General features: G+C 37.7%; 1 protein-coding gene across 5 annotated transcripts in view; it reads left to right on the forward strand.

The window, feature by feature from the left end:
• The window catches only part of LOC128635681 (NACHT, LRR and PYD domains-containing protein 1b allele 2), a 351,139-nt gene that overhangs the window by 193,056 nt on the left and 135,094 nt on the right, over positions 1 to 22,989 (forward strand). For all 5 annotated transcript variants that reach the window (XM_053688805.1, XM_053688804.1, XM_053688802.1 and 2 more), the window contains 3 exons: positions 10,540 to 10,796; positions 10,874 to 11,002; positions 12,953 to 13,085. In XM_053688805.1, the coding sequence (XP_053544780.1) occupies positions 10,540 to 10,796; positions 10,874 to 11,002; positions 12,953 to 13,085 (519 nt within the window). The remainder of the gene's footprint in view (positions 1 to 10,539; positions 10,797 to 10,873; positions 11,003 to 12,952; positions 13,086 to 22,989) is intronic.

Genomic DNA, 22,989 nt, shown 5'->3' on the forward strand with positions numbered 1-22,989 from the left:
TCAGGGCTGGTAAGGTAAAAGAGCTTTTCTATTTTAATTTTAGAATAGGGTAGGGCATTTTTTTATTTTGGGGGTCTTTGTTATTTTATTAGGGGGCTTAGAGTAGGTGTAATTAGTTTAAAATTGATGTAATATTTTTCTAATGTTTGTAAATATTTTTTTATTTTTTGTAACAGTTCTTTTTTATTTTTTGTACTTTAGTTAGTTTATTTAATTGTATTTATTTGTAGGTATTGTATTTAATTAATTTATTGATAGTGTAGTGTTGGGTTTAATTGTAGATAATTGTAGGTAGTTTATTTAATTTATTTATTGATAGTGTAGTGTTAGGTTTAACTTAGGTTAGGATTTATTTTACAGGTAATTTTGTCATTATTTTAACTAGGTAGCTATTAAATAGTTATTAACTATTTAATAGCTATTGTACCTGGTTAAAATAATTACAAAGTTGCCTGTAAAATAAATATTAATCCTAAAATAGCTACAATATAATTATAATTTATATTGTAGCTATATTAGGGTTTATTTTACAGGTAAGTATTTAGCTTTAAATAGGAATAATTTATTTAATAAAAGTTAATTTATTTTGTTAGATAAAAATTATATTTAACTTAGGGGGGTGTTAGGGTTATGGTTAGAATTAGCTTTAGGGGTTAAAAAATTTATTAGAGTAGCGGTGAGCTCCGGTCGGCAGATTAGGGGTTAATGCTTGAAGTTAGGTGTCGGCGATGTTAGTGAGGGCAGATTAGGGGTTAATACTATTTATTATAGGGTTATTGAGGCGGGAGTGAGGCGGATTAGGGGTTAATACATTTATTATAGTAGCGGTGCGGTCGGCAGATTAGGGGTTAATAAGTGTAGGTAGGTAGCGGCGACGTTGGGGGCGGCAGATTAGGGGTTAATAAATATTATGTAGGTGTCGGCGATGTTAGGGGCAGCAGATTAGGGGTACATAGGGATAACGTAGGTGGCGGCGGTGTGCGGTCGGCAGATTAGGGGTTAAAAATTTTAATAGAGTGGCGGCGATGTGGGGGGGGCCTCGGTTTAGGGGTACATAGGTAGTTTATGGGTGTTAGTGTACTTTAGAGCACAGTAGTTAAGAGCTTTATAAACCGGCGTTAGCCCAGAAAGCTCTTAACTACTGACTTTTTTCTGCGGCTGGAGTTTTGTCGTTAGATTTCTAATGCTCACTTCAGCCAAGACTCTAAATACCGGCGTTAGAAAGATCCCATTGAAAAGATAGGATACGCAAATGGCGTAGGGGGATCTGCGGTATGGAAAAGTCGCGGCTGGAAAGTGAGCGTTAGACCCTTTCCTGACTGACTCCAAATACCAGCGGGCAGTAAAAACCAGCGTTAGGAGCCTCTAACGCTGGTTTTGACGGCTACTGCCCAACTCTAAATCTAGGCCTAAGTGTCTAGCAGGCGATTAGTTGCTAAGTTACACATATCCAAAGCGTCCATTAGTGACGCTTGCACAGGCACTGGTTAATTACCGCTATACATAATTTGGTAAACGGATGTTTTATAAAGTCTCGTTAGCGGATATTATATGGTCACTTTAAAAAAAAACCCACACATATGTTGTCAATTGTTGTATAGATTCTACTGCTTAGGTGCATCTAGAAATTCTTAGAATTCCTAGTGTTTGGTTGCTAGGCTACATGCAATGCTTATTAGTGATGTATGCTAAGTGCTTGCTAACACCTGGTTTTGCACACAAGCTAATTAACGCTTATTGGAAACACATGTATGGTGAACAGGGTATTTAAGGGAGGTTGTTGAGCATTTCATTGTTGTTGTTTGAGTCTGAGGATGGGGGTAAAACCCCGAAATGTCACTCTGTTGGAATAAAGTTTTTTGCCACTTCAAACCCGGTGAGTGCCTGCTTTTGTTGGAGGTATACTGTATATATATATATATATATATATATATATATATATATATATATATATATATATATATATTGTCACACACACCAGTGTGCATCAGGTACATATATATTGTCACACACACCAGTGTGCATCAGGTACATATATATTGTCACACACACCAGTGTGCATCAGGTACATATATATTGTCACACACACCAGTGTGCATCAGGTACATATATATTGTCACACACACCAGTGTGCATCAGGTACATATATATTGTCACACACACACCAGTGTGCATCAGGTACATATATATTGTCACACACACACCAGTGTGCATCAGGTACATATATATTGTCACACACACCAGTGTGCATCAGGTACATATATATTGTCACACACACCAGTGTGCATCAGGTACATATATATTGTCACACACACCAGTGTGCATCAGGTACATATATATTGTCACACACACCAGTGTGCATCAGGTACATATATATTGTCACACACACCAGTGTGCATCAGGTACATGTATATTGTCACACACACCAGTGTGCATCAGGTACATGTATATTGTCACACACACCAGTGTGCATCAGGTACATGTATATTGTCACACACACCAGTGTGCATCAGGCACATATATATTGTCACACACACCAGTGTGCATCAGGCACATATATATTGTCACACACACCAGTGTGCATCAGGCACATATATATTGTCACACACACCAGTGTGCATCAGGTACATATATATTGTCACACACACCAGTGTGCATCAGGTACATATATATTGTCACACACACCAGTGTGCATCAGGCACATATATATTGTCACACACACCAGTGTGCATCAGGTACATATATATTGTCACACACACCAGTGTGCATCAGGTACATATATATTGTCACACACACCAGTGTGCATCAGGTACATATATATTGTCACACACACCAGTGTCCATCAGGTACATATATATTGTCACACACACACCAGTGTGTATCAGGTACATATATATTGTCACACACACCAGTGTCCATCAGGTACATATATATTGTAACACACACCAGTGTGCATCAGGTACATATATATTGTAACACACACCAGTGTGCATCAGGTACATAGATATTGTCACACACACCAGTGTGCATCAGGTACATATATATTGTCACACACACCAGTGTGAATCAGGTACATATATATTGTCACACACACCAGTGTGCATCAGGTACTTATATATTTTCACACACACCAGTGTGTATCAGGTACATATATATTGTCACACATACCACTGTGCATCAGGTACATATATATTGTCACACACACCAGTGTGTATCAGGTACATATATATTGTCACACACACCAGTGTGTATCAGGTACATATATATTGTCACACACACCAGTGTGTATCAGGTACATATATATTGTCACACACACCAGTGTGCATCAGGTACATATATATTGTCACACACACCACTGTGTATCAGGTACATATATATCGTCACACACACCAGTGTGCATCAGGTACATATATATTGTCACACACACCAGTGTGCATCAGGCACATATATATTGTCACACACACCAGTGTGCATCAGGTACATATATATTGTCACACACACCAGTGTCCATCAGGCACATATATATTGTCACACACACCAGTGTGCATCAGGTACATATATATTGTCACACACACCAGTGTCCATCAGGTACATATATATTGGCACACACACCAGTGTGTATCAGGTACATATATATTGTCACACACACCAGTGTGCATCAGGTACATATATATTGGCACACACACCAGTGTGTATCAGGTACATATATATTGTAACACACACCAGTGTGCATCAGGTACATATATATTGTCACACACACCAGTGTGCATCAGGTACATATATATTGTCACACACACCAGTGTGCATCAGGTACATATATATTGTCACACACACCAGTGTGCATCAGGTACATATATATTGTCACACACACCAGTGTGCATCAGGTACATATATATTGTCACACACACCAGTGTGCAACAGGTACATATATATTGTCACACACACCAGTGTGCATCAGGTACATATATATTGTCACACACACCAGTGTGCATCAGGTACATATATATTGTCACACACACCAGTGTGCATCAGGTACATATATATTGTCACACACACCAGTGTGCATCAGGTACATGTATATTGTCACACACACCAGTGTGCATCAGGTACATGTATATTGTCACACACACCAGTGTGCATCAGGTACTTATATATTGTCACACACACCAGTGTGCATCAGGTACATATATATTTTCACACACACCAGTGTGTATCAGGTACATATATATTGTCACACATACCACTGTGCATCAGGTACATATATATTGTCACACACACCAGTGTGTATCAGGTACATATATCTTGTCACACACACCAGTGTGTATCAGGTACATATATATTGTCACACACACCAGTGTGTATCAGGTACATATATATTGTCACACACACCAGTGTGTATCAGGTACATATATATTGTCACACACACCAGTGTGTATCAGGTACATATATATTGTCACACACACCAGTGTGCATCAGGTACATATATTGTCACACACACCAGTGTGTATCAGGTACATATATATTGTCACACACACCAGTGTGCATCAGGTACATATATATTGTCACACACACCAGTGTGCATCAGGTACATATATATTGTCACACACACCAGTGTGCATCAGGCACATATATATTGTCACACACACCAGTGTGCATCAGGTACATATATATTGTCACACACACCAGTGTGCATCAGGTACATATATATTGTCACACACACCACTGTGTATCAGGTACATGTATATTGTCACACACACCAGTGTGCATCAGGTACATATATATTGTCACACACACCAGTGTGCATCAGGTACATATATTGTCACACACACCAGTGTGTATCAGGTACATATATATTGTCACACACACCAGTGTGCATCAGGTACATATATATTGTCACACACACCAGTGTGTATCAGGTACATATATATTGTCACACACACCAGTGTGTATCAGGTACATATATATTGTCACACACACCAGTGTCCATCAGGTACATATATATTGTCACACACACCAGTGTGTATCAGGTACATATATATTGTCACACACACCAGTGTCCATCAGGTACATATATATTGTCACACACACCAGTGTGTATCAGGTACATATATATTGTCACACACACCAGTGTGCATCAGGTACATATATATTGGCACACACACTAGTGTGTATCAGGTACATATATATTGTAACACACACCAGTGTGCATCAGGTACATATATATTGTCACACACACCAGTGTGCATCAGGTACATATATATTGTCACACACACCAGTGTGCATCAGGTACATATATATTGTCACACACACCAGTGTCCATCAGGTACATATATATTTTCACACACACCAGTGTGTATCAGGTACATATATATTGTCACACATACCACTGTGCATCAGGTACATATATATTGTCACACACACCAGTGTGTATCAGGTACATATATATTGTCACACACACCAGTGTGTATCAGGTACATATATATTGTCACACACACCAGTGTGCATCAGGTACATATATATTGTCACACACACCAGTGTGCATCAGGTACATATATATTGTCACACACACCAGTGTGTATCAGGTACATATATATTGTCACACACACCAGTGTGCATCAGGTACATATATTGTCACACACACCAGTGTGTATCAGGTACATATATATTGTCACACACACCAGTGTGCATCAGGCACATATATATTGTCACACACACCAGTGTGCATCAGGTACATATATATTATCACACACACCAGTGTGCATCAGGCACATATATATTGTCACACACACCAGTGTGCATCAGGTACATATATATTGTCACACACACCAGTGTGCATCAGGTACATATATATTGTTACACACACCACTGTGTATCAGGTACATATATATTGTCACACATACCACTGTGTATCAGGTACATATATATTGTCACACACACCAGTGTGTATCAGGTACATATATATTGTCACACACACCAGTGTGTATCAGGTACATATATATTGTCACACACACCAGTGTCCATCAGGTACATATATGTTGTCACACACACCAGTGTGTATCAGGTACATATATATTGTCACACACACCAGTGTGCATCAGGTACATATATATTGTCACACACACCAGTGTGCATCAGGTACATATATATTGTCACACACACCAATGTGTATCAGGTACATATATATTGTCACACACACCAGTGTGCATCAGGTACATACAGGGAGTGCATAATTATTAGGCAAGTTGTATTTTTGAGGATTAATTTTATTATTGAACAACAACCATGTTCTCAATGAACCCAAAAAACTCATTAATATCAAAGCTGAATATTTTTGGAAGTAGTTTTTAGTTTGTTTTTAGTTTTAGCTATTTTAGGGGGATATCTGGGTGTGCAGGTGACTATTACTGTGCATAATTATTAGGCAACTTAACAAAAAACAAATATATACCCACTTCAATTATTTATTTTTACCAGTGAAACCAATATAACATCTCAACATTCACAAATATACATTTCTGACATTCAAAAACAAAACAAAAACAAATCAGTGACCAATATAGCCACCTTTCTTTGCAAGGACACTCAAAAGCCTGCCATCCATGGATTCTGTCAGTGTTTTGATCTGTTCACCATCAACATTGCGTGCAGCAGCAACCACAGCCTCCCAGACACTGTTCAGAGAGGTGTACTGTTTTCCCTCCTTGTAAATCTCACATTTGATGATGGACCACACACCAGTGTGTCACACACACCAGTGTGCATCAGGTACATATATTGTCACACACACCAGTGTGTATCAGGTACATATATATTGTCACACACACCAGTGTGCATCAGGTACATATATATTGTCACACACACCAGTGTGCATCAGGTACATATATATTGTCACACACACCAGTGAGCATCAGGTACATATATATTGTCACACACACCAGTGTGCATCAGGTACATATATATTGTCACACACACCAGTGTGCATCAGGTACATATATATTGTCACACACACCAGTGTGCATCAGGTACATATATATTGTCACACACACCAGTGTGCATCAGGTACATATATATTGTCACACACACCAGTGTGCATCAGGTACATATATATTGTCACACACACACCAGTGTGCATCAGGTACATATATATTGTCACACACACCAGTGTGCATCAGGTACATATATATTGTCACACACACCAGTGTGCATCAGGTACATATATATTGTCACACACACCAGTGTGCATCAGGTACATATATATATTGTCACACACACCAGTGTGCATTAGGTACATGTATATTGTCACACACACCAGTGTGCATCAGGTACATATATATTGTCACACACACCAGTGTGCATCAGGTACATGTATATTGTCACACACACCAGTGTGCATCAGGTACATATATATTGTCACACACACCAGTGAGCATCAGGTACATATATATTGTCACACACACCAGTGAGCATCAGGTACATATATATTGTCACACACACCAGTGAGCATCAGGTACATATATATTGTCACACACACCAGTGTGTATCATGTACATATATATTGTCACACACACCAGTGTGCATCAGGTACATATATATTGTCACACACACCAGTGTGCATCAGGTACATATATATTGTCACACACACCAGTGTGCATCAGGTACATATATATTGTCACACACACCAGTGTCCATCAGGTACATATATATTGTCACACACACCAATGTGTATCAGGTACATATATATTGTCACACACACCAGTGTGCATCAGGTACATATATATTGTCACACACACCAGTGTGCATCGGGTACATATATATTGTCACACACACCAGTGTGTATCAGGTACATATATATTGTCACACACACCAGTGTGCATCAGGTACATATATATTGTCACACACACCAGTGTGCATCAGGTACATATATATTGTCACACACACCAGTGTGCATCAGGTGCATATATATTGTCACACACACCAGTGTGTATCAGGTACATATATATTGTCACACACACCAGTGTGCATCAGGTACATATATATTGTCACACACACCAGTGTGCATCAGGTACATATATATTGTCACACACACCAGTGTGCATCAGGTACATATATATTGTCACACACACCACTGTGTATCAGGTACATATATATTGTCACACACACCAGTGTGTATCAGGTACATATATATTGTCACACACACCACTGTGTATCAGGTACATATATATTGTCACACACACCACTGTGTATTAGGTACATATATATTGTCACACACACCACTGTGTATCAGGTACATATATATTGTCACACACACCACTGTGTATTAGGTACATATATATTGTCACACACACCAGTGTGTATCAGGTACATATATATTGTCACACACACCACTGTGTATCAGGTACATATATATTGTCACACACATCACTGTGTATTAGGTACATATATATTGTCACACACAACTGTGCATCAGGCGCACATAAGAAGAAGAAATAATATTATTCACGCTAGATTTTCAGTGCTTTTATGTGTTGCGCATGTGCAATTAAAGTGGTTGGAAATAAATTGAATATACTCTTTAGATACATTAGACCTGTATTGAGATTCGAGCCGATGGAGGATTCAATATCTGTCTATTGTTGCTGAATGCTTTGTTTGCTGTTGGCACTGGTTCTTTGCTGCCTACATAATAAAACTGCTTCCTGCTTCTTCGGGTGCCGTATATATTGACCTGTGTTCTTGGATGCGCTAGCTGTGGATATATTTTCTCCTGAACTTTGACCTTAGCTTTGTTACCTGACCTTTCCTTTGACACTTTGATCTGATTATATTTTGCTGTTACTGACCTCTGCCTGTTACTGAGACTTCGCTTTTGCTGCTGATTTTGATTTGTCTTCTGCCCTTTTCCTGCTGACCTCTGACCTGCATGACTTCTCTTTCTGGATTCTGATTTTGTCTTCTGCCCTTTTCCTGCTGACCTCTAACCTGCATGACTTCTCTTTCTGGATTCTGATTTTGTCTTCTGCCCTTTTCCTGCTGACCTCTAACCTGCATGACTTCTCTTTCTGGATTCTGATTTTGTCTTCTGCCCATTTCCTGCTGACCTCTGACCTGCATGACTTCTCTTTCTGGATTCTGATTTTGTCTTCTGCCCATTTCCTGCTGACCTCTGACCTGCATGACTTCTCTTTCTGGATTCTGATTTTGACTTCTGCCCATTTCCTGCTGACCTCTAACCTACCTGACTTCTCTTTCTGGATTCTGATTTTGACTTCTGCCCATTTCCTGCTGACCTCTAACCTACCTGACTTCTCTTTCTGGATTCTGATTTTGTCTTCTGCCCATTTCCTGCTGACCTCTAACCTACATGACTTCTCTTTCTGGATTCTGATATTGTCTTTTGCCCATTTCCTGCTGACCTCTGACCTGCATGACTTCTCTTCCTTGATTCTGATTTTGACTTCTGCCCATTTCCTGCTGACCTCTAACCTACCTGACTTCTCTTTCTGGATTCTGATTTTGACTTCTGCCCATTTCCTGCTGACCTCTGACCTACATGACTTCTCTTTCTGGATTCTGATTTTGACTTCTGCCCATTTCCTGCTGACCTCTAACCTACATGACTTCTCTTTCTGGATTCTGATATTGTCTTTTGCCCATTTCCTGCTGACCTCTGACCTGCATGACTTCTCTTTCTGGATTCTGATTTTGTCTTCTGCCCATTTCCTGCTGACCTCTGACCTGCATGACTTCTCTTTCTGGATTCTGATTTTGACTTCTGCCCATTTCCTGCTGACCTCTGACCTGCATGACTTCTCTTTCTGGATTCTGATTTTGTCTTCTGCCCATTTCCTGCTGACCTCTGACCTGCATGACTTCTCTTTCTGGATTCTGATTTTGTCTTCTGCCCATTTCCTGCTGACCTCTGACCTGCATGACTTCTCTTTCTGGATTCTGATTTTGTCTTCTGCCCATTTCCTGCTGACCTCTGACCTGCATGACTTCTCTTTCTGGATTCTGATTTTGACTTCTGCCCATTTCCTGCTGACCTCTGACCTGCATGACTTCTCTTTCTGGATTCTGATTTTGTCTTCTGCCCATTTCCTGCTGACCTCTGACCTGCATGACTTCTCTTTCTGGATTCTGATTTTGTCTTCTGCCCATTTCCTGCTGACCTCTGACCTGCATGACTTCTCTTTCTGGATTCTGATTTTGACTTCTGCCCATTTCCTGCTGACCTCTGACCTGCATGACTTCTAATGATTTGTCATCTACAAGTAGGTTTCAATTCAGGCTATTTCTGACTATTTTGAACTGTGACAGGACCTTCATGTCACCTAGTGGTCTTGTCCTGGGTCCTATCCAGTGTGTTGAGTGTCTGCTATTTACCACTTCTCCACCTCTTTTGCACTACTGTGATCTAGCTGAAAACATCAGATGAGCCAATGACAAGATACACATATGTGTAGCCACCAATCAGCATATAGATCCCAGCTCCTGAGTCTGTATAGTCTTACATTTTATTCTTCTGTGCTTTTGCTGTAGGGTTGGACACAGACCTATATAAAAACATTAAAGTTTTTAATTTGAATGATGCTGGCATGACACTGGAATCCCCAACAAGAATTGAACCATATTATGTTGAGCTTCTAAATCCAACCTTCTCCCCTGTTGGAGTTGTGGTGAGAAGACTTATCTCATACCTCATTGGAAGACATGGACGCATTCTGATTTTCTATAAATGCTCTGATGGGCATACGTTTCATCTTTTTCTAACTCCTCTCTGTGATATCACCAAGCAGGTGAGTAAATAACTAGTCTGTGAGCTTTTATTGCACACATCTGTATTTCTACATATTGCTCTTTATTTTATCTTCAGGCTATAGAAGAAAATGAAAAAAAGGCTCATTTTAAAAATTTGAGGAAACCTCCTCAGTCCCTCACTGTGCTATACACAGGGAAAAAATACATTGTGATGGGACCAGGAGAAGCAGAAATATATCCTGAGGTTAGTAAACATCACGGCTCCCTCACATGGTGACAATGCTACACCGGTATTCCAATCCCTCAGATTTACAGCAGCTTCTTTACAGGGTATTTTAGCAAGATAAGCAGGCTGTGATTTTAGGTTAGCAGTAGATATCAGACCCTATACACTGACGTAAGGCATGTCCCACTAGAATATATTGAGGGTACAGCGACAATCAGACAGCAACTAATCCAAGGGGAATACAGATGAAGGGGCCAATTTATCAAGCTCCGACCGCTGCTCCATAACCTGTCGGCCTACTCTGAGGCCGCGGACAGAAATCACGCTACGTTACTTTGTATCATGTCCACTCGCACATTGATAATTCGGCCCCGAAGAGTCATTAACAGGCAAAATGTCTGGCTACACCTAGACATCAGGCAGAATTTGACAATTTGTATGGTTATAACATGGCACAGTCATCAATAGGAAACAGAAAAATTATGGTGTTAATGCCCCCAGAAACCCAGTCCAAAAAATGTGTTATAGCTGTGGATATGACGGCGTAGCTGTGCATATAACAGGGTAGCTGTGCGTATGACGGCATAGCTGTGTAAATAACAGGGTAGCTGTGCATATGACGGTGTAGCTGTGCGTATGACGGCGTAGCTGTGCGTATGATGGCGTAGCTGTGTAAATAACAGGGTAGCTGTGCGTATGACGGCGTAGCTGTGCGTATTATGGCGTAGCTGTGCGTATGATGGCGTAGCTGTGCGAATGACGGCATAGCTGTGCAAATGACGGCATAGCTGTGTAAATAACAGGGTAGCTGTGCGTATGACGGTGTAGCTGTGCATATGACGGCGTAGCTGTGCGTATGATGGCGTAGCTGTGTAAATAACAGGGTAGGTGTGCGTATGACGGCGTAGCTGTGCGTATTATGGTGTAGCTGTGCATATGATGGCGTAGCTGTGTAAATAACAGGGTAGCTGTGCGTATGACGGCTTGGCTGTGCGTATGACGGCATAGCTGTGTAAATAACAGGGTAGCTGTGCGTATGACGGGCGTAGCTGTGCGTATGACGGCGTAGCTGTGAGTATGATGGCCTAGCTGTGCATATAACGGGGTAGCTGTGCGTATGACGGTGTAGCTGTGCGTATGACGGTGTAGCTGTGTAAATAACAGGGTAGCTGTGCGTATGACGGCGTAGCTGTGCGTATGATGGCGTAGCTGTGCATATGACGGCGTAGCTGTGCATATAACGGGGTAGCTGTGTGGATGACGGCGTAGCTGTGTGGATGACGGCGTAGCTGTGCGTATGACGGTGTAGCTGTGTAAATAACAGGGTAGCTGTGCGTATGATGGCGTAGCTGTGCGTATGACGGCGTAGCTGTGCGTATGACGGTGTAGCTGTGTAAATAACAGGGTAGCTGTGCGTATGACGGCGTAGCTGTGCGTATGACGGCGTAGCTGTGCATATAACGGGGTAGCTGTGTGTATGACGGTGTAGCTGTGCGTATGATGCTATAGTTATGCATATGATGGTACAGCAGTGGATACAATTGTATAGCTGTGTATATGATTTGGCTGTGTATATAAAAACCCTATAAGTAACCATGTGATCACAGCTATATTTTAGTTTTATTTTTGGGCTGAGAGTAAGAGGAACCCCTTACAGTTTGCTTCTAAAGGCTGTGACACACTGCAAGCGGAGCGGTGCGCAGCGTGTAGATGCAGCTGTGCGCGCTCAGTGTGTCTTGCCTTTTCATCTCTGAGCACTCTGCTGCGTCAGGTCGCGTAGCTAAGCGCTCAGAGATGAAATATTTGAACTTCAGAAGCGATGCGACGCGGAGTGAAGCAGCTGCTTTGCCTCGCGCCGCATCGCTTGCAGTGTGTCACAGCCTTAAATATCCAGATATGTTTATAATTGACTCAGTATTTCTGTCTGTTCCTTGTGATGTAACTTTATCAAACCGATTTCTTGTTTAGGAACTGGAGTTTTCTAACTTTCCAAATGAAATCTTCAGTGAAATACATATGAAGATGATTGCAAATGATTTTCTGTTACAGCTGCTAACAAAAGAACACAAAGAATTAGTCTGGTGTGCAAAAGTGAGACAAGGTAAGTAGGATATATTCTCTCCATGCAATAAGTAAGGTATTACCTAAACGATTAAGAGCAAGAATACGAGTGGCGCACAATATTGAGCTTTCGTGAGCACAATATTTGCATTCCACTCTGTAATACCAGTGCACATAAATCATGTTCACGTGCCCTGGAAGCCTTGCACTCACGAGAGCACTTTCCCATAGGCTCCAATGGGAGCCTTATTCTGATGCCGAGCCCGATAGACAAACGCAGCGCAGGGGGCAATCCGTGCAGAGTTGGTGAGCAATAAAGAAATATATATTTATATACACATATTAACGCATATATAACTCCTTGCTTGACCCCCTGCAATCTGGATTTCATCCCCAATACTCAACTAAGACTGCCCTCACCAAGGTTACTAAGTTACTTGACCTCTCTATTGCCTTTGACAACGTTGACCATCCCCTCCTCTTACGAACTCTCAGCTCCCTTGGGCTCTGTGACACTGCCCTCTCCTGGATCCACTCTTATCTCTAACAGGTCTTTTTCTATCTCCTTTGCTGGTGACTCCTCCTCTCCATTGCCTCTGTCTGTTGGAGCACCTCAAGTCTCTGTGACACTGCCCTCTCCTGGATCCACTCTTATCTCTAACAGGTCTTTTTCTATCTCCTTTGCTGGTGACTCCTCCTCTCCATTGCCTCTGTCTGTTGGAGCACCTCAAGGCTCTGTGACACTGCCCTCTCCTGGATCCACTCTTATCTCTCTAACAGGTCTTTTTCTGTCTCCTTTGCTGGTGACTCCTCCTCTCCATTGCCTCTGTCTGTTGGAGCACCTCAAGTCTCTGTGACACTGCCCTCTCCTGGATCCACTCTTATCTCTCTAATAGGTCTTTTTCTGTCTCCTTTGCTGGTGACTCCTCCTCTCCATTGCCTCTGTCTGTTGGAGTACCTCAAGGCTCTGTGACACTGCCCTCTCCTGGATCCACTCTTATCTCTAACAGGTCTTTTTCTGTCTCCTTTGCTGGCGACTCCTCCTCTCCATTGCCTCTGTCTGTTGGAGTACCTCAAGGCTCTGTGACACTGCCCTCACCTGGATCCACTCTTATCTCTCTAACAGGTCTTTTTCTGTCTCATTTGCTGGTGACTCCTCCTCTCCATTGCCTCTGTCTGTTGGAGCACCTCAAGGCTCTGTGACACTGCCCTCTCCTGGATCCACTCTTATCTCTAACAGGTCTTTTTCTGTCTCATTTGCTGGTGACTCCTCCTCTCCATTGCCTCTGTCTGTTGGAGTACCTCAAGGCTCTGTGACACTGCCCTCTCCTGGATCCACTCTTATCTCTCTAAGTGGTCTTTTTCTGTCTCCTTTGCTGGTGACTCCTCCTCTCCATTGCCTCTGTCTGTTGGAGTACCTCAAGGCTCTGTGACACTGCCCTCTCCTGGATCCACTCTTATCTCTCTAACAGGTCTTTTTCTGTCTCATTTGCTGGTGACTCCTCCTCTCCATTGCCTCTGTCTGTTGAAGCACCTCTACCTTTGTCAGGGGTCTTATATTGTATTGTATCACCATTGTACTTTTCTCTTTGTACCCATGGACAGTGCTGCGGAATCTGTTGGCGCTTTAGAAATAAATAATAATCTGTATATAAGCATATACATATAATTCTATTGAAAACACAGTCCCCCATTGACCTCAAAGTAAAGGCACATTCAGTGCTGTTTTTGTTTCTAACACCCCACATCCCCTCACTTTAACCCTTTTATAACTGCTTAATGCAGTAATTTAAAAATAAAGATGTAGGTTTAGAAAATGGAGTAAATAGTGCGCTAATGTCAGTGAAAAAAGGGGATAGATCAAACACCTTACTTGATAAACCTAGATCCTTCAATCTAAGCTGGAGATGTAAATGATATAGAGAGGGTAGTAAGGGCGCTAAAAGCTAAAGATCTATCAAATTGTTATAATGTTGGTATAATATTATTTGTATATATACAATTTTGTGAAAGATCTTTTATATGAGCTAGTACTAACACATTAGTTTCTATACAGACACTTTTGTATATGAGCTGGTACGAACACATTAGTTTCTATACAGACACTTTTGTATATGAGCTAGTACTAACACATTAGTTTCTATACAGACACTTTTGTATATGAGCTGGTACGAACACATTAGTTTCTATACAGACACTTTTGTATATGAGCTAGTACTAACACATTAGTTTCTATACAGACACTTTTGTATATGAGCTGGTACTAACACATTAGTTTCTATACAGACACTTTTGTATATGAGCTGGTACTAACACATTAGTTTCTATACAGACACTTTTGTATATGAGCTAGTACTAACATATTAGTTTTTATACAGACACTTTTGTATATGAGTTGGTACTAACACATTAGTTTCTATACAGACACTTTTGTATATGAGCTAGTACTAACACATTAGTTTCTATACAGACACTTTTGTATATGAGCTAGTACTAACACATTAGTTTCTATACAGACACTTTTGTATATGAGCTGGTACTAACACATTAGTTTCTATACAGACACTTTTGTATATGAGCTAGTACTAACACATTAGTTTCTATACAGACACTTTTGTATATGAGCTAGTACTAACACATTAGTTTCTATACAGACACTTTTGTATATGAGCTAGTACTAACACAGTTTCTATACAGACACTTTTGTATATGAGCTGGTACTAACACATTAGTTTCTATACAGACACTTTTGTATATGAGCTAGTACTAACACATTAGTTTCTATACAGACACTTTTGTATATGAGCTGGTACTAACACATTAGTTTCTATACAGACACTTTTGTATATGAGCTAGTACTAACACATTCGTTTCTATACAGACACTTTTGTATATGAGCTAGTACTAACACATTAGTTTCTATACAGACACTTTTGTATATGAGCTAGTACTAACACATTAGTTTCTATACAGACACTTTTGTATATGAGCTAGTACTAACACATTAGTTTCTATACAGACACTTTTGTATATGAGCTAGTACTAACACATTAGTTTCTATACAGACACTTTTGTATATGAGCTAGTACTAACACATTAGTTTCTATACAGACACTTTTGTATATGAACTAGTACTAACACATTAGTTTCTATACAGACACTTTTGTATATGAGCTGGTACTAACACATTCGTTTCTATACAGACACTTTTGTATATGAGCTAGTACTAACATATTAGTTTCTATACAGACACTTTTGTATATGAGCTAGTACTAACACATTAGTTTCTATACAGACACTTTTGTATATGAGCTGGTACTAACACATTAGTTTCTATACAGACACTTTTGTATATGAGCTAGTACTAACACATTAGTTTCTATACAGACACTTTTGTATATGAGCTAGTACTAACACATTAGTTTCTATACAGACACTTTTGTATATGAGCTAGTACTAACACATTAGTTTCTATACAGACACTTTTGTATATGAGCTGGTACTAACACATTAGTTTCTATACAGACACTTTTGTATATGAGCTGGTACTAACACATTAGTTTCTATACAGACACTTTTGTATATGAGCTGGTACTAACACATTAGTTTCTATACAGACACTTTTGTATATGAGCTAGTACTAACACATTAGTTTCTATACAGACACTTTTGTATATGAGCTGGTACTAACACATTAGTTTCTATACAGACACTTTTGTATATGAGCTGGTACTAACACATTAGTTTCTATACAGACACTTTTGTATATGAGCTAGTACTAACACATTAGTTTCTATACAGACACTTTTGTATATGAGCTAGTACTAACACATTAGTTTCTATACAGACACTTTTGTATATGAGCTGGTACGAACACATTAGTTTTTATACAGACACTTTTGTATATGAGCTAGTACTAACACATTAGTTTCTATACAGACACTTTTGTATATGAGCTAGTACTAACACATTAGTTTCTATACAGACACTTTTGTATATGAGCTAGTACTAACACATTAGTTTCTATACAGACACTTTTGTATATGAGCTAGTACTAACACATTAGTTTCTATACAGACACTTTTGTATATGAGCTGGTACTAACACATTAGTTTCTATACAGACACTTTTGTATATGAGCTAGTACTAACACATTAGTTTCTATACAGACACTTTTGTATATGAGCTAGTACTAACACATTAGTTTCTATACAGACACTTTTGTATATGAGCTAGTACTAACACATTAGTTTCTATACAGACACTTTTGTATATGAGCTGGTACTAACACATTAGTTTCTATACAGACACTTTTGTATATGAGCTAGTACTAACACATTAGTTTCTATACAGACACTTTTGTATATGAGCTAGTACTAACACATTAGTTTCTATACAGACACTTTTGTATATGAGCTGGTACTAACACATTAGTTTCTATACAGACACTTTTGTATATGAACTAGTACTAACACATTAGTTTCTATACAGACACTTTTGTATATGAGCTAGTACTAACACATTAGTTTCTATACAGACACTTTTGTATATGAGCTAGTACTAACACATTAGTTTCTATACAGACACTTTTGTATATGAGCTAGTACTAACACATTAGTTTCTATACAGACACTTTTGTATATGAGCTAGTACTAACACATTAGTTTCTATACAGACACTTTTGTATATGAGCTAGTACTAACACATTAGTTTCTATACAGACACTTTTGTATATGAGCTAGTACTAACACATTAGTTTCTATACAGACACTTTTGTATATGAGCTGGTACTAACACATTAGTTTCTATACAGACACTTTTGTATATGAGCTGGTACTAACACATTAGTTTCTATACAGACACTTTTGTATATGAGCTAGTACTAACACATTAGTTTCTATACAGACACTTTTGTATATGAGCTAGTACTAACACATTAGTTTCTATACAGACACTTTTGTATATGAGCTAGTACTAACACATTAGTTTCTATACAGACACTTTTGTATATGAGCTAGTACTAACACATTAGTTTCTATACAGACACTTTTGTATATGAGCTAGTACTAACACATTAGTTTCTATACAGACACTTTTGTATATGAGCTGGTACTAACACATTAGTTTCTATACAGACACTTTTGTATATGAGCTAGTACTAACACATTAGTTTCTATACAGACACTTTTGTATATGAGCTAGTACTAACACATTAGTTTCTATACAGACACTTTTGTATATGAGCTAGTACTAACACATTAGTTTCTATACAGACACTTTTGTATATGAGCTAGTACTAACACATTAGTTTCTATACAGACACTTTTGTATATGAGCTAGTACTAACACATTAGTTTCTATACAGACACTTTTGTATATGAGCTAGTACTAACACATTAGTTTCTATACAGACACTTTTGTATATGAGCTAGTACTAACACATTAGTTTCTATACAGACACTTTTGTATATGAGCTAGTACTAACACATTAGTTTCTATACAGACACTTTTGTATATGAGCTAGTACTAACACATTAGTTTCTATACAGACACTTTTGTATATGAGCTAGTACTAACACATTAGTTTCTATACAGACACTTTTGATTATGAGCTAGTACTAACACATTAGTTTCTATACAGACACTTTTGTATATGAGCTAGTACTAACACATTAGTTTCTATACAGACACTTTTGTATATGAGCTGGTACTAACACATTAGTTTCTATACAGACACTTTTGTATATGAGCTAGTACTAACACATTAGTTTCTATACAGACACTTTTGTATATGAGCTAGTACTAACACATTAGTTTCTATACAGACACTTTTGTATATGAGCTAGTACTAACACATTAGTTTCTATACAGACACTTTTGTATATGAGCTAGTACTAACGCATTAGTTTCTATACAGACACTTTTGTATATGAGCTAGTACTAACACATTAGTTTCTATACAGACACTTTTGTATATGAGCTAGTACTAACACATTAGTTTCTATACAGACACTTTTGTATATGAGCTAGTACTAACATATTAGTTTCTATACAGACACTTTTGTATATGAGCTAGGTACTAACACATTAGTTTCTATACAGACACTTTTGTATATGAGCTGGTACTAACACATTAGTTTCTATACAGACACTTTTGTATATGAGCTAGGTACTAACACATTAGTTTCTATACAGACACTTTTGTATATGAGCTAGTACTAACACATTAGTTTCTATACAGACACTTTTGTATATGAGCTAGGTACTAACACATTAGTTTCTATACAGACACTTTTGTATATGAGCTAGTACTAACATATTAGTTTCTATACAGACACTTTTGTATATGAGCTAGTACTAACACATTAGTTTCTATACAGACACTTTTGTATATGAGCTGGTACTAACACATTAGTTTCTATACAGACACTTTTGTATATGAGCTAGTACTAACACATTAGTTTCTATACAGACACTTTTGTATATGAGCTGGTACTAACACATTAGTTTCTATACAGACACTTTTGTATATGAGCTGGTACTAACACATTAGTTTCTATACAGACACTTTTGTATATGAGCTAGTACTAACATATTAGTTTCTATACAGACACTTTTGTATATGAGCTAGTACTAACACATTAGTTTCTATACAGACGCTTTTGTATATGAGCTAGTACTAACACATTAGTTTCTATACAGACACTTTTGTATATGAGCTAGTACTAACACATTAGTTTCTATACAGACACTTTTGTATATGAGCTGGTACTAACACATTAGTTTCTATACAGACACTTTTGTATATGAGCTAGTACTAACACATTAGTTTCTATACAGACACTTTTGTATATGAGCTGGTACTAACACATTAGTTTCTATACAGACACTTTTGTATATGAGCTGGTACTAACACATTAGTTTCTATACAGACACTTTTGTATATGAGCTAGTACTAACACATTAGTTTCTATACAGACACTTTTGTATATGAGCTAGTACTAACACATTAGTTTCTATACAGACACTTTTGTATATGAGCTGGTACTAACACATTAGTTTCTATACAGACGCTTTTGTATATGAGCTGGTACTAACACATTAGTTTCTATACAGACACTTTTGTATATGAGCTAGTACTAACACATTAGTTTCTATACAGACACTTTTGTATATGAGCTAGTACTAACACATTAGTTTCTATACAGACACTTTTGTATATGAGCTAGTACTAACACATTAGTTTCTATACAGACACTTTTGTATATGAGCTAGTACTAACACATTCGTTTCTATACAGACACTTTTGTATATGAGCTGGTACTAACACATTAGTTTCTATACAGACACTTTTGTATATGAGCTAGTACTAACACATTAGTTTCTATACAGACACTTTTGTATATGAGCTAGTACTAACACATTAGTTTCTATACAGACACTTTTGTATATGAGCTAGTACTAACACATTAGTTTCTATACAGACGCTTTTGTATATGAGCTGGTACTAACACATTAGTTTCTATACAGACACTTTTGTATATGAGCTAGTACTAACACATTAGTTTCTATACAGACACTTTTGTATATGAGCTAGTACTAACACATTAGTTTCTATACAGACACTTTTGTATATGAGCTGGTACTAACACATTAGTTTCTATACAGACACTTTTGTATATGAGCTAGTACTAACACATTATTTTCTATACAGACACTTTTGTATATGAGCTAGTACTAACACATTAGTTTCTATACAGACACTTTTGTATATGAGCTGGTACTAACACATTAGTTTCTATACAGACACTTTTGTATATGAGCTAGTACTAACACATTAGTTTCTATACAGACACTTTTGTATATGAGCTAGTACTAACACATTAGTTTCTATACAGACACTTTTGTATATGAGCTAGTACTAACACATTAGTTTCTATACAGACACTTTTGTATATGAGCTAGTACTAACACATTAGTTTCTATACAGACACTTTTGTATATGAGCTAGTACTAACACATTAGTTTCTATACAGACACTTTTGTATATGAGCTAGTACTAACACATTAGTTTCTATACAGACACTTTTGTATATGAGCTAGTACTAACACATTAGTTTCTATACAGACACTTTTGTATATGAGCTAGTACTAACACATTAGTTTCTATACAGACACTTTTGTATATGAGCTAGTACTAACACATTAGTTTCTATACAGACACTTTTGTATATGAGCTAGTACTAACACATTAGTTTCTATACAGACACTTTTGTATATGAGCTAGTACTAACACATTAGTTTCTATACAGACACTTTTGTATATGAGCTAGTACTAACATATTAGTTTCTATACAGACACTTTTGTATATGAGCTGGTACTAACACATTAGTTTCTATACAGACACTTTTGTATATGAGCTGGTACTAACACATTAGTTTCTATACAGACACTTTTGTATATGAGCTAGTACTAACACATTAGTTTCTATACAGACACTTTTGTATATGAGCTAGTACTAACACATTAGTTTCTATACAGACACTTTTGTATATGAGCTGGTACTAACACATTAGTTTCTATACAGACACTTTTGTATATGAGCTGGTACTAACACATTAGTTTCTATACAGACACTTTTGTATATGAGCTAGTACTAACACATTAGTTTCTATACAGACACTTTTGTATATGAGCTAGTACTAACATATTAGTTTCTATACAGACACTTTTGTATATGAGCTGGTACTAACACATTAGTTTCTATACAGACACTTTTGTATATGAGCTAGTACTAACACATTAGTTTCTATACAGACACTTTTGTATATGAGCTAGTACTAACACATTAGTTTCTATACAGACACTTTTGTATATGAGCTAGTACTAACACATTAGTTTCTATACAGACACTTTTGTATATGAGCTAGTACTAACATATTAGTTTCTATACAGACACTTTTGTATATGAGCTAGTACTAACACATTAGTTTCTATACAGACACTTTTGTATATGAGCTAGTACTAACACATTAGTTTCTATACAGACACTTTTGTATATGAGCTAGTACTAACACATTAGTTTCTATACAGACACTTTTGTATATGAGCTAGTACTAACACATTAGTTTCTATACAGACACTTTTGTATATGAGCTAGTACTAACACATTAGTTTCTATACAGACACTTTTGATTATGAGCTAGTACTAACACATTAGTTTCTATACAGACACTTTTGTATATGAGCTAGTACTAACACATTAGTTTCTATACAGACACTTTTGTATATGAGCTAGTACTAACACATTAGTTTCTATACAGACACTTTTGTATATGAGCTAGTACTAACACATTAGTTTCTATACAGACACTTTTGTATATGAGCTGGTACTAACACATTAGTTTCTATACAGACACTTTTGTATATGAGCTGGTACTAACACATTAGTTTCTATACAGACACTTTTGTATATGAGCTAGTACTAACACATTAGTTTCTATACAGACACTTTTGTATATGAGCTAGTACTAACACATTAGTTTCTATACAGACACTTGTATATGAGCTAGTACTAACACATTAGTTTCTATACAGACACTTTTGATTATATAAAATTGTTTTTATTTAATAAAAGTTGCAATTTCCCATTCAGCTAATTTTCATATGTAAAATAGAGACGTCTCTCTTTAAAAATGGGGATCCCACTAACTTGACAAAATATTAAACAGATACTTTCTAAAAGTTATAACCGATATAGTGTATCAATCCTATAACAGTTTTGTAACAATTTTCACAATGATAAAAATAATAAAAGTAATAAAGAAACTCTTCATATAGCAGAAAGTTCTTTCCAGCTGTATAAGTATTTATGTAGCTGTTTATGTTATTGGAGCGGTGCTGTATGGATTGGATAACACATTTACCAGTTTGATAACGTCTT

This window comes from Bombina bombina, chromosome 7 (assembly GCF_027579735.1).
Source record: "Bombina bombina isolate aBomBom1 chromosome 7, aBomBom1.pri, whole genome shotgun sequence".
Taxonomy (NCBI): domain Eukaryota; kingdom Metazoa; phylum Chordata; class Amphibia; order Anura; family Bombinatoridae; genus Bombina; species Bombina bombina.